Source organism: Populus alba, chromosome 2, assembly GCF_005239225.2.
Source record: "Populus alba chromosome 2, ASM523922v2, whole genome shotgun sequence".
Classification (NCBI taxonomy): domain Eukaryota; kingdom Viridiplantae; phylum Streptophyta; class Magnoliopsida; order Malpighiales; family Salicaceae; genus Populus; species Populus alba.
Genome location: NC_133285.1, coordinates 12,416,561 through 12,440,849, shown reverse-complemented (window position 1 = coordinate 12,440,849; position 24,289 = coordinate 12,416,561). Strand labels below are relative to the sequence as shown.

The following is a 24,289-nucleotide window of genomic DNA, read 5'->3' as shown; positions in this document are numbered from 1 at the left end:
ATTATTTTTATATGTTGATATTAAAAATTATTTTTTAAAAATAAAAATATATTATTTTCATATATTTATAAATAAAAATATTTTAAAAAATAATTATAACATACTATGCGTGCAAGAAACAGAAGATCTTGGCCCTTGGATTCTGGTTCTCGTCAGTTGATGTAAATAGTTGTTGCCCACACTGTTTCTAGTTAGGTACCTGTCTTATCCCAAATACCACCGTCTTTTCTTAAACAGAAGAAAACTATCGCACGTGTTTTGAAATTTCGATAATAATTATTTTTTAAAAAAATAATTATTTATAAATAAATTAAAATAATATTTTTAATTTTTTAAATTTATTTTTAGCACTGATGAAATAAATTTTTTTTTTTAATTAAAATGTAAAATGCTCTAAATCAATAGAAGCATTTGAATATTTTAGCATGATTAAATATTTGTAAGGACAATTATGACCATTCAAATTATAGCATGACTAAATACATAGCTCCATAAAAGTTTGCTTATAGGCATAATTAAGACATGTTTGTTTTAGTATTTTAAAAATGTTTTTAAAAAAATTTAAATTTTTTTTATTTTTTATTAATTTTAAATTAATATATTTTTAGTATTTTAAATTATTTTGATGTGTTAATTTTAAAAAAATTAAAAAATATTATTAATATATAATTTCATATAAAAATTTATTTAAAAACCAATCACAATCACGTAACAATTTTTATATACCTGCATGAAGTTTCCATCACCTATAGGCATTGGAAAGCGATATTTAATGGTGACCGTATAGAGGGATCTAAAGTCAGTGTAAGAGCGGCCGTCGCCGTCTTTCTTTTTTAAACTGACAAAACAGGAGATGAGAATGGATTGGTGCTAGGTCTGACGAGAATTGGTTTTCAATTTTAGCTTTTTAGAAAAAGGCACGCCTGTAGGGCCGCACATTTACCGGCTCGGTACCTTCTTTAAGAGGAATGTGGCGGTCGGCCTCCCTTGCTGGAGGGAGCTGCGTGGGTTTCTTGGAAACATCAGCATAGGCATCTGGTCAGGGCTGCATGTCCTCGTGAACTTGTAGCTGATTTTCTTGCTCCGGTGTCTGCAAACAAAGTGCAAAAACCGAGCCTCCTTGCCTTGTTTCCTTAGCAGAGGTTTTTAAGGGCGCTTTGTGGAGGTCCTCACATTCTGTAGGTCCAAAGCGAGCCCATAACTCTTCCTCAAAGATTGTCAAGTCACCATTCTCCCTTCTTCCTGATAAGCTCGTCGTAGCCAGTACTGCCCCCACTGGTTGGCCTCCCCTTCCAGGTGGAATGAAGCTAAAAACACCTTCTTCTTCTTCGTCGTAGCCACCGCCCACATAGCTTTAGCCTTCTTGCCCACGTATCTTCATCCTGGTTCAGGCTACATGGATGGAGCTTGGGCTTGCGTACTCTACATGACCAACCTTGTAGAAATCAATCGAAGAAAATGGCATTTACCAAACCTAAACAAAGCGTATCTTTTTTGAATAACGTAAGATGGTGAGTAATTGGAGCAATCGGCTGAAATAGAACCTGTCTAGAGGACTAAAACATGTTATGTTCTTGAAACTAAAAGGCATCTCGAAAAAACCCATTGATTCCTCAAATTTTTTCCAAGAAAAAAAAAATCTTCAATCGACTAGGTGCTTGATTTTATGGTTATAAAAGTAAGAAATACACTAAGCAAAACGTAGGAGTGATTTTATTGTGGCGCTGGCCAGCACAAGCCATTAATCAACTAAAAATGATCAAAACAAGAACCACCACAGCCAGAAAAAGCAGTTCTCACTACCATGATTCTCAAAACAGAGAGAAAGATAAAAATAGAACAATGTTGAAGAACGATTTGCAAACCAGAAACAGTCAGCCATATTTTTAACGAAATGCAAACTGGCAGGCAGCAGAAACTATGATATATATAAAAAAGCAAGCATAATAATATTACTAATCATAACAATACTAGTAATTGACTTAACATTTCCTTCTCCTAATAATTACTACAAATCAAATACTGGGATTTTCCTCTAATCACCACTGGTAACTAAGATCCACCACCGATGTGCATTACTTCTTACGGGCCCTTGAACTGGAAGAACTTCCAGCCTTCAAATCTTTCCTCTTCATAGGCGTCGAGTTCTTCAGCTTCTTGAACCCATCTGGTGTCTTCACCTGGCTCAATCTCTTCATTTTTCCAGCCTTCACTTCCTTTTTACCCTTCTTGAGAGCCTCAGGTGTCTTAACCTGACTAAGCCTCTTGGTCTGGACACCTTTCTCTGATATCTTCTTGGCAGCCTTCTTTTCCGGGGTGGTCAGGGCCCTCTTGGAAGCACCCTTGTTTTTCTGGGTCCCTTTGACATCCAGCTCCAGCTTCTCGGTTGAAGAGATCTTGTAAGAATTCTTGCATTTTACAAGCCTTTCAGATTTCACAAACTTCTTCAACTGAACAGACAGAACTTTCTTAAAGCTCGAAGGCAGAGAAGACTCCTTGTACTTTTCCTCAATGAACCTTGCAATCGCAGGTTGGCTCGATCCTTTCCTGTCCTTCAGTGTTGTTATTGCTTCAGTTATCATCTGCATTTGCAAAACAACAGAACCATAAGTTAAAAACTAAGAAAACAAAACAAGAGAGAAACGAGATCTCAGACAGAACGGAGGACCTCGAAATATGGAGGGAGGGCAGAGGGGGGTTTGCTCGTTGTGGTGTTCTTTTTCGGAACGGAGGCAGTTGGTTTCGCCATGTCTGATGAGAGGGAAAGTGGGGGAGAAATTGAGAAGAATTAAGGATTATATGGGCAAAAGAATCGTGGGTTATCCACAAAAACGGATATGGTTAATTCTAAATGCCGAGAATGAAGATGGGGTCGTGTGATCGTGGATCCAGGCCGAAGTAAACTGCGTAATTTCCTCGCTGTTGTCCAAAAAGGCACGATGGCACCTTTTTTTCAAAATCTCTAATTCTACCGTCTGATTGCATGCTGGTTGTAATAATTCTTGCCATGCGGAAAATAATTTGTTCATTTTTTATTCATTAGATAACAAGTACCCAATCAATCAATCCAAGTTCAAACTCGAATTTGTTTTAACCCTGTTTAAGAAGGAGCATATTGTGTAGTTTGAGTTGGCACCGCTACCCTTTCCGATGGTGTTTTGTTTTTTTATCATGGTTTTGGATATGCGACGGATGCCATATCGAACAAAGTAAATGATGGATATGAGTAGAATATATGTAATCGGTATAGTTACTAAACTAGATTGGTGTCTAGGGGTATTAAAGGGTCGTGCTAGATCTTTTTAATATAAAAAAAAAAATTTTTAAATGACATTGACGTTTAAAAAAAAATAAGAAAAATGTAAAACTTGAGTAATTAATTCAAGTTGGTTTAATAAACTTAATTAATTTAATAATATAATTAAAAATAATAATAACAATAAATAAACTAAATTAAACAAAATTTGATAATAATTTAATGCAAAAAATAAATGTTTAGCAATATTATAGAAAGATAACCTTTCAATATTCTTAAAAGGTCTTCTTAGCAATATTATAAAAAGATAACCTTTCAATATTCTTAAAAGTTCTTCATGGTCTTATTTGTTAATAAAATAAAAATTAAAAGAGAATAAGATAATCTTATACAAAAATTATATAAAAAAATAAATATGAAATTCAATTCCCAGCAAATCAAAAATTAAAAATAAAATCAATTTTTTAAAAAATAAAAACATATTCGAGTCCACTCGAGTCAACATACCAAATTAGCAATCTAATCATGAGACCATGATAACCCAAGTATAAAGTAAATTGAAAAAACTACGAAGCACAATTCTCAAACCAACATAACGTTGATGAGCAAATATGAAAAAAAAAATCATTTTTTCTTTAAAAAAACAATAAAAAAAAACTCGAGATCAAAATAACACAAATGAAAAAAAGTAAAAAAAATCATGAAATTTAATTTTTAACTAACTAATATTGAATGGTAAAATTAAAAAAATATAAATTAACTAAATATTTTTAACTAACTAAATAAATATTTTTAACTAACTAAACATATCCGAGTCCACTCGAGTCAACATACCAAATTAGCAATCTAATCATAAGACCATGATAATCCAAGTATAAAGTAAATTGAAAAAATTATGAAGCACAATTCTCAAATCAACATAATGTTGATGAAGCAAATATGAAAAAAAAATCATTGTTTCTTTAAAAAACAATGAAAAAAAAAACTCGAGATCAAAATAACTCAAATGAAAAAAAATAAAAAAAATTATAAAATTTAATTTTTAACTAACTAAATATTGAATGGTAAAATTAAAAAAATACATATTTAAAAAAATATCTAAAAAGGTTTAACACGCCGCGGGCCACACCTGTATAGTGATAAGTACCTATGCGCGATCTTGTTGCGGTTACTTGCAGCTGGTCCGAAAGTGTTGACGTGGCAATAACATGTCGTGCCTTGCTGTATATTACGTGTCATTTTTTAAGTTACCTTTTCTTTGTATATCCATTGTGGGAGAGGCACCTGGAAGCATGCAGAAACTTCCTTCCTGCTTCTGCCACTTTAAGGAAATAGGACATCACCCTGTCCGTCCTCTAGGGTTGGTTTAGGCGTCCAATCATAATTTTCTTAAGAAATAATACGGTCAAAAATCTATTTAAAAAAGCACAGTTATTTATTTATTTAAATTTTAAAAATACAGTTTGAAGAGTTGTCATGCAATTTCTTGAGGGAAAAAAAATGATGGGTGCAATTTTATTATTATTTTAAAATCTATTTTAAATTTTGATATTAAGAAATAAATATAATATCGCAACTTCTATTTTTAAATATAATATTTATTTATTTTTAAAAAATAATATTTTAAAAATAAATAAATATTGATCTTAATAATACCTGGCCAGCAGGAAATCTTTATCCCTAATAATTTGGGCTTTTGGAAGACATGTTGTAATTTGGCAGCCATGAAAGACTGTCTGCCTCCACAGGAACTTGGATTTAACAGCCAACACAACACGAATCTGACGTGAAGAGAAATCATTGTTTGTGTTCATGTAAGTGCTTGATATTTTGCAATTTTACACTCAGCAATTCCCCACCTCCATCAGAAAATGTTGAATTTTGATCATGGGGTTAAAGCTTACAGGCAATCGGAGGAAAGCTACTACTATGGATAAAAATGCTTTCCTTCATCTTTCTTGTACCAAGCACAGAGAGACCCACAAGATAAAGCCATCAAGAGTATGGCAGCCTGTTCTTCCTCTCCCAGTTTTCTCTTCCAATCTTCCTGAAACATCCCATCTCTTTTAAACCCCATCAAATCTAGATTCAATGAAACTCCTAGCTTGCTACTATTTCCACCCTTAGCCATCTTCTCTCTGCAGCACTCCGGTCCTCCCTTGTCCAGGCCAAGAAGAGCCCTCCTCTTCTTCCTCTGTCTGATCCCACACGCATTGCACAGTGTCTGCAAACAAGATTAATGGATATCATTAATAAAGCTAAGTCAGAATCACAATACAGAAACTTAATACTTGATAAAGAAGATGATTATTGCAAAATGAACAATCATACACACACCCTGGGACCAGCTGGGCCACCTCGCCAACATGGGGTTCTTGTTGTTTGGCAATCTGTGCATCTTCTTTTGATCTCATTACACTTGCTTGGATGCGTATTATCCATGTCCTCTGACTCGGGTCCCTGTTTAAATAAACCGATGCCATTGAGTAAGAAGTAAACAGGGTAACAGTCATCACCAAAATTAAACAAAGAAAAAGATGAGGTTTGCAAGAAGAATAAGATCACTCACTTCTGTGCGCAAATCCATGATCATTACAAAAAGGTTATGCCAGGGACTGAAGACAAGGACTTCACAGTAAGTGAACTTGAACAGACATGAGAAAAAAATAGAAGAGAGATGGGTGTCTCAATTCAAAGAGACCTAGAGCGAGGGGAGCAACAACATTCTCATCAGGAATTGAAGGAGAGATATAAATGAAGAAAGGTGTGTTAATAGAAAAGGAGGAGAGGAAACAGAGCAATAGGAGTAGAGGTTGGTAGATAGAGTAACAGCTGCCACTTCCCAGAATCAAGGCGGCTAGTTTTGTTTTTGTTTTTATTTTTTTTTAGGGGTTTGCAACCCTAATTCGAATCTTCCTTAATTGACGAAAATACCCATATGTGGTTCCTTCCAGGAACCTAACCCATTAACTCCGTTTCATTTTTGTTGGAAAAATTTAGGATTTAATTAATTAATGAGCTAAGAACCTTAGGTATTATCGTTAATTAACATGCAAATATTTTATCACTTATTTTGTTTTTTGAGTTTTGGTGTTACTTATTTGTATGTATTTTTTTAAAAGAAAATAGGATGCATTAAATGAGTAAATCTCGTTGATAGATATCATAAATTTAATGTTTGAAATAGAAATGATTAGGTGAAGATTTCTCAGTTAAATGTTTTCTGTAAAGGGATAAAATCCTGGTTCTCATGTCAATTCTAGGATTTTAGGAGAATAGTTGTTATTTTTTTTTAAGTGATTTTTATTTATAAATATATTAAAATAATATATATCTTTTATTTTTTAAAAATTATTTTTGAAATTAATACATTAAAATGATCTAAAAACATTAAAAAAATATTAATTTAAAGTAAAAAAATAAAAAATATTTAAATTTTTTAAAACAAAAAACCAAACAGGTTTTTTTTTCTTTGTAATTTGGTTAGAGGAATGAATCTGAGGAAGATCTCTATGGCAAAAAAAAAAAGGGTTACAGTTTGTTTTATTTTCCATTAAAATAAAGATTTATCTCTGTTTTATGCAACCAGAATGGGATCCCTGTGCATTGACCACACAATTTTCTTGTCGGACCCCTAGCAAGAGATTGCTCGAAGCTCGAAGCTCGAAGCCCGAAGCACTCCACACAATCTATGTAAATGGATTATGACATGTTGTCAGGATGAAAACGCCGTTTCTGGTTTAAATGATATTTCAAGAAAATTTATCTATTTTTATTTAAAATTATTTTTTAAATTATTTAAATATACTAATATAAAAAATAATATTTTCCATATACCTGAAACAGAATCAAGAAGAGAGGAGCCTTTTGAGGCTGTTTGGCATTGAGTTTCAACCTGTTTTTTAAAAAATTTTAAATTTTTTTTTTTTCTAAAATTAAGTGTGATTTGTACTTTTTAGATCGTTTTGATGTGCTGATATCAAAAATAATTTTTAAAAAATAAAAAAACATTATTGGCATGCTTTTCGACACGAAAAGCTATTTGAAAATAAACCGCTATCACACTCCCAAACACCTTCTTTGTCTCTTGAGAGTTGTTAATGAGCAATGAAAAACAAATGAAGTTATGGTAAGGCTTGAGGTGGTAGCGATTAAAAAAGAGAAAACGACGCAAGAAGAGACAAAACCCAGCCCAAAGATTCTAGACCAGACACAGACACAGACACAGACAGCCAACCATGCCTGGGAGCTTTCTGGTCCCCAGCCACACAAAAGAAAAGGAACATCCTGTGCTGTAAGTTAGAATTGCCCTAATCTAAACTCTAAACTCCAAACAGAGCTGACTAGTGACTATAAACTAATAATGCTGGTGCTTTTTGCTGATTTTCCTCCGTCATGGATGCCTGAATAATCTTTGGCTTTGCCAATAATTACTGTATGATTGAGCCATGAGACTGAACTCCACTCGTAGCATAAAAAAAAGACCGCCTTTTGAAGCATCGAGAGATCACCACCAATGCAAAGGGTGGCAGAGAGCTGCATGTTCCCCGATAACACGGAATCATGTCTGCAACTGTTCAGATATAAGAGTTTAATAAGGTGTGTAGCAGAGACTAGCAGGATATGCAGACTCTACATGGCAGATTTTACAAGTCTAAAATACTACTATTGTGGATTGCAAGCTCATCAGGGACACGTTCGTTTGAGATCAAATTGCCTGGACTGTCTTTTGGAATGCAAGAGTAAAAACACAAGATAATTGCAGAAAAATAAAATCAATGGATTTCACTGCTCCAGCCTTGGGGCATTATTTGTTCAACTGCTCCAGCCTTGGCATTATTTACATCAAATCAATAAGTCAGACCATCTAAAGTCTAATGGAGAGAGTCTTTGGTACAAATAAAATATGTGCAGTACTGGATATACCGAGCAAATTATCAGACGCTTCTTCCATTCAGTGCTTCAACTTACCCCTCCGTCCAAGTTTAGAGCAAAGATCAGCAAGGAAAGCGAAGAGAGCACCCATTAGGTACATTGACCATGAAAATAGGAACACTGCCCAGTCCTGGAGGTTTTTCTTTGGAAAATGCCCCCTGTCTGAGATGAGCAATGCCCTGTATACGGCTTCGGTTACGGCATAGGCTGTAACAGGATCAGATTCTTCAGCGAGAAATCCATACTCTGTGAGGCAAACAATGTCGTACACCCCGTTTGTCTCTGATATTCCTAGACGCTCGCATAATCTGATCCTGATGTCGATCCGCTGTTCAGTTGTCAACAAGTCACCATGTGTCAGGATCAAGATAGGATTCTCATCTGTGAGCACAATGAAGCCAACACAAAAAGTTTCAGAATTTACCATGAATGTACACTGTACGCACAACCAAATGAACCAGGCTCTGTCTATGGCAATGCTTTATTCATAGCAGCATAGTTATGTTACACATGCATGATTAAAAAATACTCAAACAGGGGTTGGATCAGAAAAATAAACGCAATAAAGCTCTGATGCAAGCAGGCGAGAACAAGGAAAACTGCAGAATGAATTGGAACTCTTCTGAGTCAAGACTCGGGGGGGGGGGGGTGTTTGAAATATCTTGACTATCGACCCCATCTGGAAAAGATTTTTGCATATTCAAACAGGTAATGAATGGAATGGTATTCAACATCTGTCAGTCTACTAATGGTGACTAGTTGTACTCGAGTATACAAGGTAAAAAACAAAATTCTCTTTCTATTGTGATATATTATCGAGAGATTCGTCAAGAGACTCAAGATCCCCATCAGCTGCAGGAGTCAAAGTTTAGAGCCCATAAATAACCACAATATCTTTAGCAAGTCCAGTTGCTCCAAGTATATCGAGATCTTCATCTATTTGCATTTGCTACCCAATAAATCTCAAGACTTTAATATTAAATTAACAAGAACACCCCTGTTTTTACTTGATAATAATACAAATATTTTAGGTAACTAGTCTATGTATATATATATATTTGTCAAGAAACCAATTTAAACACTTTTATATATTTCGATAACTTCAATCAATTTTATGAAGTTAAATTTATGATTTGATTCATTTCAATACTTCAGTTTTAAACTTAGATAATACTTGTGTTGATATTAAAAATCCATTATTAATAATTTTTAATCAAATACTAGAATCACATTCCATCAAAACATCTAATCATTCCTGCACCAAACGCCCTCTGGAAGATGAAATTGATGGTAAAGAGTAAGGCTTACTGCAATATCTCAAAGCAGGGGAGTGGAAGAGCTCTCTAGTGGCCTCTAATGGCTTGGAATCACTAGCTTTTAAAGCTTTATAGACCTCTGCTATGTTAACCACCACCATTGAGAAATTCACTGTCCTTTGCACAAACTTTGAAGATGGCCTTAGACCAGCAGTTTCTGCATCATCTTCCAGCAGTACATCATCACCTGATCTCAAGCACAGCTGGTTATGGTGTACCCCATCACTCATCCAACTTGACAATTCCTCAAGAGCATCCCCGATTTTACCATAACTAAACCCTCTAGAATCGTACACACAAAACCCACCTTGCAACGATCTCATTACATTGTGCTCTTCCATGTACATGGTGGTGTATTTGGAAGCACTGCCTACATATACGAAGTCAAATTAGTTCTAATGCTACCAGAAAATGTTTCTTAGTCCACAGTTATTAACCCTTCGGAGTGTAAATGCAAACTCATGGCTGTGCCATGCTCTGCACAATAAACTTACCAGAAGAAGTTTGAGCAAAAGGTATGAGTCCAGACCGACCAAGAACACTGTACATAAGGTTGACAAGTGAGCTCTTGCCAGAACCAGAGAAACCCACCAGGAGAATAGTGATTACTGGTGGAATGTCCATTTCTTCCTTCTTGATACCTCCGGTGGGAACCCAGAAATCACCTGAACGATACATTTGTAGCTTGTATCTGACCTCATTGAGCCCTTCATGAGCAATCAAAGCCAGTCTCTCCAACTCTCTAAGAACTCTGATCCTTGGAGAAAGGCTTGCAATGTTTGGGATGTCAGACTTAAGCCTAACACATTCATCAAACTTTGCTGCTGATCTCCACCAACAGTAACCCAGACTTGACAGTTGGTGTTCATCTTCATCATTTGAAGAGTGTTGGCTCTTCATACCTTTGTTTCAGCTCTTGAACTTCAGCAAAAAAACGATGGGAATGATATTTTATAAGGCATATTGAAATCGAACAATTTGATTTTACCATGAAGGCACCGTTGCGAAATACAGATCGGAAAAACAAAGGGATAAGATAATCTCTCACGGCCACAAGGCTTGTCCAAAGGTTACGGGCTGTACACCAGTTGGATGCTGCGAAGAGGCTATTTCCGGGCTCTTTCTTTCACTTGTGGAGTAGCTCGAGAACCACCATCCCATATTTACCGAAATACCCACGTTTCTGCCGTTCATGGTAATCAAAAGATTTGCTAGGTAGAAAGGCCCTGTAATGGTAGGAAAGAGACAGCGTACTGCTTCGTCTTGGTGCGAAGTGATGTGCAGACATAGCTAAAGAGCAAAGGGTAGACGTTCCTTCTCTAGTCCAATCAACCAAGTCGTTTTCAGCCACCGCCTTTTTAGTGCACTACTAAGCTCACGCGCTGCTGATTAGATGAATTTCAAATTAGTTTTTTCATGAACATTAAAAAAGAACTTATTTGAGTGCTGTTAATGTTTTTAAATAGAAAAAACTTAAATTAACAAAGGGTTAATTTGGTGTGAATGATTGAATTGATGGTTTTAAATGCAATCCAATAATTCATAAAAATATAATTTGACTGAAAAAAATTTAAAATAATATTTTTTAAAAAAAAATATTGAATAACAATATATTAAATCAATCTAAATTAACTTATCAAATCCATAATTCAGGAATCATGATAACCTCATATAAATAAATCAAAATAAATTATAAAATTTAATTTTTAAAACATATTATTAATTGATGTAATTAAAAAAAAATATTAGAAAATGATCTAAATCAATATGTTAAGCTCATGACTCAGGTCATAAGACCAAGATAAATCTCATGAAAAATAAACTGAAAAATATCATGAAACTTATTTTCCAATCAAACCAATATTAAATGATAAAATTAAAAATAAAAATCAATTAAAAAAAGATACAAAAAATAATCTCAGTTAACCAGTGTTAACTTGTTAAAACTATAACTTGAGTTATAAAACCAAGATATTCTCATAAAAAATAAATTAGAAAAACAACTAGAATCAACCTAAATTAACATATCAAACCGGTAACCTGAGTCATTAGACTATGATAACCTCATAAAAAGTAAATCAAAACAAATTATGAATCTCAGTTCTCAATCAAATCATTGTTAAATGATAAAATTAAAAAAAATCAATTAAAAAAAGGAACATAATGAAACGACTTAATTTTATCTAGATTAACTTGCAAAACCCGTGACTCAAGTTATGAGACTAAAATAACCTAATAAAAGCAAACCAAAACAAATCATAGAACTTAATTCTTAATTAACTAAATGTTAAATAATAAAATTAAAAAATTATATTAATTAAAAAAAATTAAAATCAATTAAATTAACCTGTCAAGTCCATGATATAAATTAGTTATGAAACAAGAATAGTCAAAGAGAAAGATAAAGTAGAACAACAAATCATGAAACTCAATTTCTAATAAATCAAAAAAAAATATTCAAGTTTTTTTGGATTAATTTATAAATTTATTATACAAGTCATGAGATAGAGATAACTAAAACAAAAATAAATAGTAATACTTAATTTCTAATTAATTTTAATGAAGAAAAAAAATGCATGGATTAAAAAAAAAATACAATAAATTATTGGTTTTATTGGTTCACACATGGCCTATGCCATTTTACATTATCGCGAAGATTATGTCAATAATTGAGCAGCCATGCAGACAAGGCTAATTAAGAAGATTGTACAAGCTGGGTATGTTAAATGCACTTGTTTGCTTATGTTAAACACGCATGCCCGCAAGGGATATTATTTTTCTTTAGACGAAGGAAAATTATGAGAAGGATATCAAAGACCTCAACAATCATATGACAGCAACAGCTCAGATGAGAACCATATGTATGAGGATGCAATAAAAGTTTTACTCATGAAACAGAAAGCAATAATAGTAAATTTTATATCAAAAATTCTTCTTTTTTGTTTCACAGTCAGCAAAAATCCCACCTCGAAACTGAAAATTGGTGCATTTTCTAGTTTCTTTTAATCAGAATGACAATTTTGAGATTCCAAACTGATATGAAAAGACCTTAAAAAGAAAGAACAAATAGCATGTGTAGTTTCTTCCTATCATTGCTCTAAATTATAAAACAGACGGATGGATGCAAGCTGTGATAAGCAGCTCCATCCTTGTGGTATGGTAAACTAGGGCATGCAAAATAATGCCCAGCAAAAGGAAAAGGAGAAAAAAAAAAAAAAGACTCAAACTTTCTGTACTCTCCACCAGCAATGGCAATTCTTGGCTTCACAAACCTATTTTAAAACCTCTGTGAAAGAGATTCTCTTCGACCACATCCGAATATGAACCAGAGAAGGATCCGGTGGCATTTGACTTCCCTACCCAAAAAGAAAAAAACAACATTCATCGATTGAAACCTGGACTCTCAGCTTCATTCCACCATCAACTTAGGTCCTGCTGGCACATAAAAGGTGACACAGTACAAATTAACCTTTGCAGCAAATTATTGTGTTAAGATATAGAAAAAGGGATGAAGGAAATAATCCAATCACTGTAATAAAATTGAAGGAACAAAATAAAATTGCAATGAAATGTAGAGTTTTAGAAAAATGTTAATTTCCTCTCAGTGATGCTATATGATGTTTTACGAAATAGAGAGAAGCATTCAACTGCAAAAAATGTCCCCAAGGGGTGTAGCGTGGTGGCAAAGAGCTTAAGATCTGCACAGCAGGTCTTGAGTTCGAGTCAGGGCATACACTTCTTGTAAGAGCCTGGGACAGCCGGGGTTTTACTCGCTTATCTGGGCCCACAAAGTGCGCTTTCCGGAGGGTGGGGTTTCCTCGAATCCAAAAAAAAAAAATTCAACTGCAAACATCACTCAAAACTACATATATATATGTTTCAAAATTTCATTCGGATATTAAAACAGATATGTAGTTTATACATGACATAAGCGCATAAAAAGGTTAAGACCTCCCCAGCATGCGTAGAAATCACACCAAATGGGAGCCCATGACAGGCAAACTGATAACCAAAATCCACATAGTTGCACATTCCCCACCAGCTACTTGGGAAATGTCAAACCTCAATTAATGAAAAAATTATCAATAGAAAAAACAAGCAATCCCTATTAAGCAGGAATTGCATAGTCTCAGGTGAAATGTCAACTGCCACTTGTAAAGAGAAATAAATAGCACCTCTACTTACGAACTAGGTGAGAGAAGTTGCATACCTTAACTGAAATTAAATCCGTTAGAAGGAACAGGAACTCCGGTCCCACCAAACTGAAATTCAGATTGGGAAGCATCACCAGGAGGAAATGCCTCAAAGTCATCACCATCCTCCACACAATACGTCTCCAAAATCTTCACTGCTTTCTCATATATTTCATTGTTGTCATGACTCTGAAGGTTCTCAATCTTTTCTAAACCCTCAACATCTTCAATCATTTGGGTGTACAGATTTGCATTTCCTGTGCTGCCCAAATTCTTTTCAGCTTCCCCAACCTTTAGAATGTTCTCTAGACCATCTAAGCAAACTGTGACAATTCTAGGGTCGGGACAAATCAAAAGATCACATAATGGCTTGATGCATCCCTGGTTCACCAGAAACCTACAATGCACAAATATAATTGAATCTCTTAGCTACCAATAAATCAAATTATCTAATCAGTGGAGAAGAATATCATGGAAGAGAAAATACTTACTTGATTTGTTCATGGCTTCCACCCGATGATGCATTTGAAATTGCCCAAGCAGCTTCTTTCTTGATCTCAAATTCAGCATTTTGAAGCAATTGGACAAGAGGACCAATAATACCTGCTTCAAGTACCGCCTGTGCAGTTTGGAAATGCAATGCCCATTACGACAAATAGCTGATAAACATCTAATAGAAAGTTGAAAGGTTTTTTAGATTGTCTGTAGCTGTCCTCAACATATCGTCACTTGGAAAAATCAAAGGATGTATATAAGTGTTCTATTGTAAAACAAACTGAGGGTATATAAACAATCATCAACACAGCATTTCAAAGCAATTGAAAACAATCATCAACACAGCCTTTCAAAGCAGTCAGACCAGGGGACAAATAACACCAGCTTTAACTACGGCCTGCATACATTAAGATATAAACTCAAACAGAGTCCATTTTACCAGATGGACTCAAAAATAGTATGAATAAATGGCCACGACAAACTCTGTAGACTCCCCTATCCCTCAAATATCTCAACTTTATAATAGTCAGTAGATTGGAGATGTTATCACAAAATTTAAAGGACATACTAAACAAATTTCAGCCAAACCATCGATGCACTGATGACATAACAGAATAGACAGGCTCACCTGTATCTGATTTACATTTCCAGCTGTGACGTTCGAGATTGTCCAGCATGCTTCCTTTTTTATGCTCTTCTTGTAATCATTTGTCAGTAAGTTCAGAAGGCATGGGAGAGCTTGATGGTTTATCATACACTGGGATCAGGAATATCATAAAGCATTACATCATTGGCTCAGAATATAACAATTTCAAGTCATGCAATCATGACACGCACACAACACATCATACCAACAAGGCATCCTGCAGATATCATCAGACAATCAATTGAAAAAAGCTGAAAACTATAAATGATATCATCTAAAGAAATTCTAAATTAAATTTTTATTGTTCCCTTTTTCTCCTCTCTATGATTATTTGGATAAGTTGTTTTGAGTTCTCACATTTCATAGTTGCATATAGTAACAGGCAGCGGGGTGTCTTACATGTCTTTTAGCTTTTCAAATCTCAAAAATTTTATTTCTCAATAGGTTCCAATTTTTTTTTCCTGATTAACATGCAAGATTATCAATTCTGCTAAGACACAAACGTAGACTTCATCTCAACCAAAAATCATTATTTATTCAAGCATATTTCTTTCAGAAATAGAAACAAAAAGTCACTTCCTTAAAAATTAAGGCACATCTGCACACATCTCAAAAAGAAAGTGAGAGGCGACTTCCATCAAACCATAGAATAACCTCCTAACAAGGATTAGACTACATTGTTGGGGCAGGAAACAATTTGATGTTTTGTAAATATGGAAATTTTTTCAAATCTCAAACCACCTTCAAGTTCGTCTCAAGACAATTGGACCTTCACATATAGGAGGTTTCACTCAAGTCAATGATATTAAATAAAAAAGACCACTTACTACTCTGTACTGATTGGAAACTGGAAGAGGGTGGTAGTGGGTAATAGACACCATAAAACCTTTAGACTCCTCTATATCAGTTTTCATCAAATGAGGCATGACAAGTATTGACTTGATAAAATAAGACAAATATTGGTTTCAAAACCTGAAAACCATAAGCAACAGCTGAAACTAACCCATTACATGCTATCATAATTGGTGCAAAACAGCATGCCAAGTTGTATGTGATAAGTTGTGAAAGTGTAAAGAAAATGTCAGCTAATCTAGAATAGTAGATTATGAACCATCAAGAAGAAAAATGCATTCCCATCTATATATTTTCAACCTGTGCATCTAAAATGAGCAATGCCGGCACATAAGTATTTCCATTTGCTAAGATCAGTACCACTGTCAGAGGAATGTGTAGTGTGGTTTTAACATAAACAAAGCTATGCGAATTATGAACTCGTGACTAAAACCATGGAAGAGAAACCAAACAGTAAGATGAATAAACGTGGGGGTGGTGAAGGGGAGAGATAACTAGGAAAATAAAGATACAACCAATACCTGAGTCTGCATGTCATCTCCAGTAACAATATTTCCAACTGTACGTAGAGCAGGGATGAGCACTGTCGGAGATGGATGACTGGAAACAGAAAATGTAAAGATCATTTCAACTTTCATAAGCAAATGCCAGAAAAAAAAAGGTCTAAAATATATGAAGAGCGAACTAAATTTAAATCTCACAGTAGAAGCTCAACAAGTCGGGGGCAGACACCAGCCTCGATAACAGCTTGGATTTTTTCATTGGATCCATCTGAGAGATAGGACAGAGCCCAGCATGCATCTGTGAGGACTTCCTCATCATTTGAATGTATGAGACGCTCTAGAGCTGGGAGGGCAGGTTTTGTCTGCTCATTGAATTTCAACAGCACATATATTAGCAAAAATTATCAAAGTGGGTAATGAAGTATCGCAACTGCATTTAAGCAGTCCATCTTAGAAGTCAAACCTGGTCGAATAAAGGTTGGGGCTTGCCCCTGCAGAAGTTTGATAATGTCCAAGTTGCATTTCTTAACAATGAATGCTTTGCATGTTCATTGAATTGCGCAAGCAAAGGCATCAAAGCCCCATGGCCAAGGACCAGATCACGGCATTTTGGTGAGTCACCAGCAACATTTCCTAATGCCCAAACAGCCTATTATCCCACAAAAATGTAAACTTATCATTACCGAACGAATCAAGGAATAATTACGGTGTCCCCTTGATACATCAGTAAAATGAAAACAAAATAAATTCCATAAAATGGTAACATCGTCTACCTGTTCCCTGACATCATCAGCTAGAGAACTTAAGAGTTTGACAAAAATTGGGATTGCCCCATGGTCAATTACAACCCTGGTGTTTTCTGATGTCCCAGAAGCGATATTCGTGAGTGCCCACGCAGCCTCAAACTATACAAGACATTAAAACAAACGTTAGTTAAAATAGTAATAATGAAGCCCGATACGAAACTGAGAGACATAGAGCAAGAACAAATTCAAACCTGAAGCTGTGGAAAATCATCCCTTGCAAGAAACTCAACGAAGCGGGGGACAACCCCTGATTGTATAACTTCATTGATCGGAGGACAGCGTTCTATCGAGAGCAGCTTTCGGAAATGAGTAGTTCCCTCAAGCTGCGAATTCTTGTCCTCTGACCAAACACCAGCAATCATTGCCGGAAGAGTATCTAACTGCAATCAGATTAGATTAGCAAAGCCATCACCTCCATTCAAACATACTGATTGCTAAATAATTGATTGATCCACCTATTATTAAATCAAGAGAGAGAGAGAGAGAGAGAGTACCGGCTTATCAGAAGCGGAAGAAATGTTAAGAGAGGAGGTGACTTGTTGTTGTTGAAGTTGTTGGGCCTGAAGTCCCTCACGTCTCTTCTTAAGCAAGCTTTCTTCTCTCTTATTCTTTCGGATCTCCACCATGTTGTCCTCTCTCCTCCTCCTCCCTTCATCTGCATCCACCGCCACCTTGTACCTGTTCCTCCTCACCTCCACTCTCGCGTTCGGCCTCAACGACATGGCGTTTGGATTGTACTGTGACGGAGGTGTTTGTACAGTGAGGGAAGGGTAGAAGGGATAGTAGTAAAGAGAGGGATTTGGAGGGGATTCTCAGATTTTGTTTGAATAGACAGGACTCAGGAGGCAGAAGGATGGTTCTATTATAGAGCTTTTTCATCTACCGGCGCCTGTGAAAGAGGGCTTGGATTTTGTTTTTATTAACGACACCTGCCATTTGGTTTTTTGAATTTGAAGTAGAGGGAGTCCTAACGGATCTCCGCCGCCGTCTATCTTTATTCCTTTTCTGCCCCCTGGATTATATTTTATTAATTCGTCTACAAATAGGAATAAGTGAAAACAATAATGAAATTAAGATAAAATAACTCAGGAGGAGTGAACCGTAATATTTCTCAATTGAGATGGATGGAAATGTAGTTAGAAGAGAATGGAAATTTAATTTCCAATACATAAATAATCTTTTTCATTGGGTGGGTGGAAATTCTCAATTAATAAAAAAAAAATATATAATCTTTTTATTTACCATAGATAATATCCAGAAAAAACACTAAATATATAAAAGTATTAAATCGTATCATATATATCATACAAGATTAAATATAAATAATTAGAATATAAACCTAACATCAAGTTTATTTTAAAAATCTAATTGTTCAAAAAATATATAAAAAAGGACCAAAAATAATATATATAATTCAATCTTTCAAGAAATATAAAAAATAAATACCAAGAAATATAAACGAATTTATAATTTCATTTATCAATTACTATTAAAAATAGTTGTAAATAACTTTGAATTGAATTAGCTTGAATATGAATATTAGAATTTTAATTTACACAACTTTATAACTTAATAATTTGTTTTGAATCCTATGAATTGAAATGTGTTTTGAAATTTTTTTAAGAATATTGATATAAATTTCAAATAAAATTTAATTCATAAAAAATACAAAAGTAAATCAAATAAGAGACTCTCTTATTTGCTGTAATAATTTTTCTTAAAACAACCAAGTAGAAGGTGTGCTCGTCCATTGCAATTTACGGACTTATAAAATGTACAAAATCTTAATATAATTTTTTTTTCTAATTCAAGTTCTTATAGATTAGTTTTGTTGTTGCTAAAATAGTTGTTAAATCAACACTTGATATGCTAAAATGTCTCACCAAATATGATTAAACTTTCAATTTATTTGTATTTATTACATATATATTTTTTTAATATTTGGGCATTTGTACTTTTATTTATATTGCATGAATATATCTATTTTCAAAACTTTAATATTTGAGCATTTATATTATAAATCATAATTAATTGGTGATTTTTTCATTGAATTCCACCTCTTCCCTTTATTTCGGCTATTTTTTTTATCAAGTGAAAACTAACAAATAATTTTAACCAAAAAAAAATATGTTTAAATAAAAAAAAATAAGAATAAGAGAAACTGAATATACATGAAACAACACAAGAAAAATAAAAAATATAAGAAAAGATAGAATTATGCTGAAAAGGATCATCATATTAAAACCTTAATTTGAAAAATATTACTCAATATTTTCTCTAATAAAAAATTAATAGTACATATCTCTTAAGCTCCTTATATACTAAAAAAAATATCCTCAACAAATCTAAAAATATAATAAAAGAGTTATAATTTTTATTAAAAAAAAATCTTAAATCAACCAAGAAAATATTATAAATTATAGATAATAACTTTTGGACTTTATTTAAAAATCTTTTTAAGCTTGATGATTATAAAGTCTTATAGAAAATATTGCATCTAGAATCTCCTAAAAAACTTTTACCACGATCCAACAAGTGGATTGAATGTTATACCTGTTAACATAAAAGTGCATTTTAGAAAAAAAAAAAAAATGTCATACATAATTCTCTCTAGGTTAGAAAGAACTCATCCATGAGTTCAAATTATTATTACTTCAATCCATTGGATATCCGCTTAAAAGTTACCAACTTTTTATATGTTCATTATTTTTATTGAAAATATCATATATGTTAGCAACATGCTTATGCAGAGACTCAAAGTCATGTGTAACACAAAAGATAATATGTTTTTCTTGTTGGTCGGCCTAAGTCTTTTTAATTCTTCACTACACACACCATATCAAAATCTCATAACTTAGCATTGAATTTAAAATCCAATATAATGTTATTGTCATTGACAATAATTAGGATGATCCCTTCTTGCAACACACCTTTATTAACAACACCAAAACCACATTGAAATTTTTCAAGCATCAACTTTAGACACTTGATTGTTGTCAATGAACAATAGGTTAGTTTATTGATTTCTTTGTAGTTGAAAATGTCTACTACTTCAGTATCTTCAAACTTAGTTCCAAAAAACTCTTTTAAAGTATCAAATAAATATTATGAGAGAATCGTTATAGATCATAATTTATAAAATTTTTAGGATTTCTACAACCCCAAGTTCAATGACATATTAAGTTTATTCATTGTCAAATTTTGATAGTTGATTTCAATATGCAAAATAACTAAAATCGTAAAAAAAAAAAAATTAGTTTCAATATCACATTTGTCCTAATCAAGAAGCCATTTCCTTTGATCATGCCTCTAAATTAAGTTTTCAAAGATGACTATGAATCTGCGATCACTCTCTTTATGATCCTCTTATTTTCTCTTATTTGTCTTTGCTAATTAACAAGATAATTATTTAACTTACCTCTGCAATTTTATAATCGCTAACTAATAAGTCAATTATGTGATTTATCTTTTCATGTTTTCTATTACCAGCTATTAAAAGTCTCTTTTTTTAGAGAGAACCTCCTTATTTTCTCTTGCACAAACACACCCTATTTTATAATGTTTTTTAACCATGGTTATTCAATAGCACATAACAACTAATCACTAGAAATTATTGGGTTTTAATATCAATTGATGCAAACAAAACAACATGAAAAAGATGATAAAAATTAAAAGACACAATAATATTGAAAAGGGTCACAACAAAAAAACCTTAATTTGAATTTTTATTACTCATTACTTTATCTAATCAAAACTCAATATTATAAATCTTATAAGCTTTTTCAAACCTCGATGGCTATGAAATTTTAATCATATAAGAAACAAAGTCTCTAAAATCTCCTAGCAAAGCTTTATCTCGATCTAGCAATTTGATAAAAAATTATGCATGTTAGTTAAGGTTAAACATTAGGGGGGGAAATCCCTTGCATTAAGTGGTTGTTAATGGAGTTAAATATAATAATTTTGAGGGGTTGGTGTCTAGTTGCTCCACATATAATTCCTATAACCAAATTTTTTAAAACGAATTAAAGTCAATCCAAATTGATCTTGTATAAGATTTGCCACAAAACAAATATGGTTATTTTTTAAACGATTCATGTCATCAAAAAAGTACACATTCCAAATTTCATTCCAATCAAATGATGTAGGTTTCAACTATCTAAGTCACTTAAAAGAGAATAGATACACAAAATAGACGGTTTGCATTTTAGATATAATAATCCATGAGTGAAGAAGTCAATTATTTTTAGTTATCCTAAAATAAGGAAAAAAGTAGAGCTGGTTGAAGTGAAGTTTTAGCGTTTAAAATAGAAGTTATTGAAAATTAAATTCAACTTTTCTGTTTTTTTTCATATATTTAATATTATAAAAAAAGGGTTCGACTCCAAGTTGTTTAAGAATAATAGTGTTGAGTTTCTCAACCCTTTGACTTAGGATTAATTAGTTTTATTTCTTAGTAGGGGCAAAGGAAGGGTTATAACTTAATGGTATAATGTCACCTTGACACGACGAAAGTCATCAATTTAAGCCTGAAGTCAATTATAAAATAAAACAAGGGCTTATAAAAAACAATCCCTCTAGTGTGATTAGAATCAAAGAGCATGCATAAGATCATTTACTAATATTCCATATCCCTCTACACTTTTTTCTAACCTGACTCAAATGGATCACATTAGAAATTCAATTCAACAATTCATTAATACACTTATTTGTTCCATCTCTTGTTACGTCATAAACAATGACTAACTTCTTAACAATTAAATGTAACTCTATCAAACTTTTTATAGTCTGGAAGAGTTATATTTCTTTATCCCTATAGGAAAAAAAGAATATGAAACATAAAAGAAAATATCAATCAAACTAATCACAAGAATACCAATTACAGTGATGATCAGCAAAACAAAAAAAAAAATCATTCCCTACTGATCTTCCTTTTAGCCAACCTTTTCTACCCTTAGTACAAAACTAAAATCGGTGAGCGACGAATCCTAAATACTATACAATTTCTTTTTCTAAAAAAAAGCATTAATTAGGATGAGAAAAACTTGTCACATGAGGAAATTGATATCTCTTTAAGATATGGCTCAATTCATATTAGAGTAAAGGTTAAGAACTACAAAGATAGACCATAAATTGATGGGGTGGATAGATAATTGGTGAAACAACCCCTCGTCATTTTAAAAATATGGCGCAATTTTTTTGTTGATTTATATGATAGCTAGACTAAATCAAGTTAATAATTGGTAGGTTCTCACAAAGTGCAAATAAGAAACATAAAATAAATTTGTATATGAGATAATTTTGGAGTGAATTTTTCCCATTTTAAAATAGAAGGTGCATAAGAGACATGTCTCCATAAACAATATTTTTTATTTTTTATCCTTAAAATACCCTTGTAAAAAACATTTAATTACAAAATCATCTAACTAAGACATGTAAGGATAAAAATGATTGTTATCGTATTTTTAAAATCCAACCCAGAAGTCGATTTAGAACAAGACCTGAGTCATAAGTTGAAAGGGTCAACCCAAGTTAACCATTTTTTTTAAAGGATCAAAACAATATTTTTTTGACTAAAAAAGTTTTTTTTTTAAATCCAACAAATTATTAATGTAAATTTTGATCGGTTTGACTTGCATTTTTTATTAGATTAGGCTAGGTCAATCATTTCTTTACTTTTTCTTAAATCTGGACCAGTTTAGACGGGGTTAGTTGAGTCCCAGTTTGACTCGTAAAGTAAGTTCAAATTTTATAACTATAGTTATTTTACTACCAATAAATTTAACACTCAATATAAACTAAAGTAAATAAAAAATACTATCTAATTATTATTTTTTAATATGTAAATTTGATAGCAATATACATATTAAGTATAATATTTTTTTGTTATTATGTCCTGTCCACCATTAACCAAACATGATACAAAGATAATTATTATATCTTATATATCACAACTAAACATAATTTTGTCTCTTGTCCTATCCTGTCTTTTTTGTCCCCATTGTCTCCATTTTTTTTTTAATCTAAGGATAGTAAGAAAAATATTATCGTAGTGACACTCTTTCCCATTTTTATCATCATGAAAGAAAAGACCCTAACCTATAGATAAGGCATTTTTTAGGAAGTAGACACATCTTAGATTAAATATCTAGTAGGTAATGAAAATCATTTTCCAAAGTTAAGAAGTATATATATATATAAAAAATAGAATTGTTCTTTTAAGGCTTTTATCCTTTGAACTAGATTCAAACTACTTGTCCTTCCTAAAAAAGTAGATGAAATCAACCCATGGCAAAACAACATACCCATGTAAACATAATTGCTCATTTAAGGTTTTAAGAGAAAAGGAGAGGTGATCTTGAGTGCTGATGTGCCAATTTAGGGTAAAGTAATGCTAATTGATTTTATGTGGTTGATGAACCTCTTTCAAGCCTAATATAACTTTAAAGGTTGATTAAAAATGACAATGAGCCAATATATCTTTCTATATTCATTCAACTTTCTCTATTATCAGATAACCCAAATATTTCTTCACCTCTAATAATAATTTTAAAGAAAAACTACATTTATCATCCTATAGCTTGGTCTAATTTGCAATTACCTGCTACAGTTTAAAAAAAATTATATTTTATACTGTGAATTTTATATATGTGTTAATACTTAACATTCTCATCAAAAAAAGTCAACAAAAAAATCTAATTATTTATAAGATTGTAATTTATTTTTCATTTAATGACTAAATAGCTTTTATGTTAAATATTACAACTTTTCCATTAAATTAAAAAAGACTCTAGCCACCACCTCCCCTTTTTATCCTCTATTTTCGCATGAAATGCACATAGATTAAAGATTTTCATACTCAGAAAAACCCATAACCCAAAAATTTACAATCAATCCAAAAACCTAGCCACCATCCTCATCATTTTTAACCTCCTAATATCAGGCCACCTGATTAGAACTTATAATTTTATTTTTATCAAGGTTTTATATTATCGTTTTGCACTTGAATTATCAATAATTCCTTAACTAGAACATGTTTTATAATAACAAGTCTGATAATAAAAGACACCTTTAATTTATGGTAAATGTTCATTTTAAATGCAAGCCTATCACATAAATCAAAGGATTGATTGATGAGTTTAACTATTGAAATTGAGAAGACAAAGTGAGGGTTAAACTTAGAAAAGAGATGCTGGTTGAATTCAAATTAGAACGCCATTTGGTTATTGGATCATAAGTAGAGCTATAGAACTTGGATTTAGGTCTGGTTTATATGGATAGAAAGTT

The 24,289-nt window shown here is 32.8% G+C and overlaps 4 protein-coding genes across 5 annotated transcripts; all 4 read right to left on the bottom strand.

Annotated features, from left to right (window-relative positions):
• Positions 1–1,711: 1,711 nt before the first annotated feature.
• LOC118046836 (uncharacterized) lies at positions 1,712–3,118 on the bottom strand. The gene is made up of 2 exons (XM_035055886.2): positions 2,669–3,118; positions 1,712–2,582 (listed from the first exon to the last, which is right to left on the bottom strand). Exons 1-2 carry the CDS (start codon positions 2,747–2,749, stop codon positions 2,076–2,078), a joined length of 588 nt encoding a protein of 195 aa, XP_034911777.1. The 5' UTR covers positions 2,750–3,118; the 3' UTR covers positions 1,712–2,075.
• Positions 3,119–5,038: 1,920 nt separating this feature from the next.
• On the bottom strand, positions 5,039–6,118 carry LOC118046837 (GATA transcription factor 16). The gene is made up of 3 exons (XM_035055887.2): positions 5,826–6,118; positions 5,594–5,716; positions 5,039–5,480 (listed from the first exon to the last, which is right to left on the bottom strand). Exons 1-3 carry the CDS (start codon positions 5,847–5,849, stop codon positions 5,184–5,186), a joined length of 444 nt encoding a protein of 147 aa, XP_034911778.1. The 5' UTR covers positions 5,850–6,118; the 3' UTR covers positions 5,039–5,183.
• Positions 6,119–8,017: 1,899 nt separating this feature from the next.
• Positions 8,018–10,806, bottom strand: LOC118046838 (uncharacterized). The gene is made up of 3 exons (XM_035055890.2): positions 10,002–10,806; positions 9,500–9,877; positions 8,018–8,572 (listed from the first exon to the last, which is right to left on the bottom strand). Exons 1-3 carry the CDS (start codon positions 10,405–10,407, stop codon positions 8,211–8,213), a joined length of 1,146 nt encoding a protein of 381 aa, XP_034911781.1. The 5' UTR covers positions 10,408–10,806; the 3' UTR covers positions 8,018–8,210.
• A 1,670-nt stretch (positions 10,807–12,476) lies between these two features.
• On the bottom strand, positions 12,477–17,874 carry LOC118046839 (importin subunit alpha). Of its 2 annotated transcripts, none has more exons than XM_035055892.2 (10): positions 17,497–17,874; positions 17,194–17,382; positions 16,970–17,101; positions 16,660–16,845; positions 16,395–16,558; positions 16,215–16,293; positions 14,824–14,952; positions 14,192–14,319; positions 13,718–14,097; positions 12,477–12,942 (listed from the first exon to the last, which is right to left on the bottom strand). In XM_035055892.2, exons 1-9 carry the CDS (start codon positions 17,722–17,724, stop codon positions 13,719–13,721), a joined length of 1,614 nt encoding a protein of 537 aa, XP_034911783.1. In that variant the 5' UTR covers positions 17,725–17,874; the 3' UTR covers positions 12,477–12,942; position 13,718. The 2 variants fall into 2 exon arrangements, with proteins under 2 accessions (XP_034911783.1, XP_034911782.1); XM_035055891.2 differs by having other exon boundaries at positions 12,477–12,939; positions 17,497–17,872.
• Between the last annotated feature and the right edge of the window lie 6,415 nt (positions 17,875–24,289).

What these genes read in the sequence shown, in the direction of transcription:
- LOC118046837 (XM_035055887.2), bottom strand. Translation starts at nt 5,849, where the DNA reads ATGATCATGGATTTGCGCACAGAA. An exon ending in TCATGGATTTGCGCACAGAA is followed by an intron (nt 5,717 to 5,825) that starts GTGAGTGATCTT and finishes TTATTTAAACAG; the next exon opens with GGACCCGAGTCAGAGGACAT. An exon ending in GTGGCCCAGCTGGTCCCAGG is followed by an intron (nt 5,481 to 5,593) that starts GTGTGTGTATGA and finishes TCTTGTTTGCAG; the next exon opens with ACACTGTGCAATGCGTGTGG.
- LOC118046839 (XM_035055892.2), bottom strand. Translation starts at nt 17,724, where the DNA reads ATGTCGTTGAGGCCGAACGCGAGAGTGGAGGTGAGGAGGAACAGGTAC. An exon ending in CTTCCGCTTCTGATAAGCCG is followed by an intron (nt 17,383 to 17,496) that starts GTACTCTCTCTC and finishes ATCTGATTGCAG; the next exon opens with TTAGATACTCTTCCGGCAAT. An exon ending in GAGATGACATGCAGACTCAG is followed by an intron (nt 14,953 to 16,214) that starts GTATTGGTTGTA and finishes TCCTGATCCCAG; the next exon opens with TGTATGATAAACCATCAAGC.
- LOC118046838 (XM_035055890.2), bottom strand. Translation starts at nt 10,407, where the DNA reads ATGAAGAGCCAACACTCTTCAAATGATGAAGATGAACACCAACTGTCA. An exon ending in TTTTGCTCAAACTTCTTCTG is followed by an intron (nt 9,878 to 10,001) that starts GTAAGTTTATTG and finishes TCGTATATGTAG; the next exon opens with GCAGTGCTTCCAAATACACC. An exon ending in CCCTGCTTTGAGATATTGCA is followed by an intron (nt 8,573 to 9,499) that starts GTAAGCCTTACT and finishes TTGTGCTCACAG; the next exon opens with ATGAGAATCCTATCTTGATC.
- LOC118046836 (XM_035055886.2), bottom strand. Translation starts at nt 2,749, where the DNA reads ATGGCGAAACCAACTGCCTCCGTTCCGAAAAAGAACACCACAACGAGC. An exon ending in CCCTCCCTCCATATTTCGAG is followed by an intron (nt 2,583 to 2,668) that starts GTCCTCCGTTCT and finishes TTGCAAATGCAG; the next exon opens with ATGATAACTGAAGCAATAAC.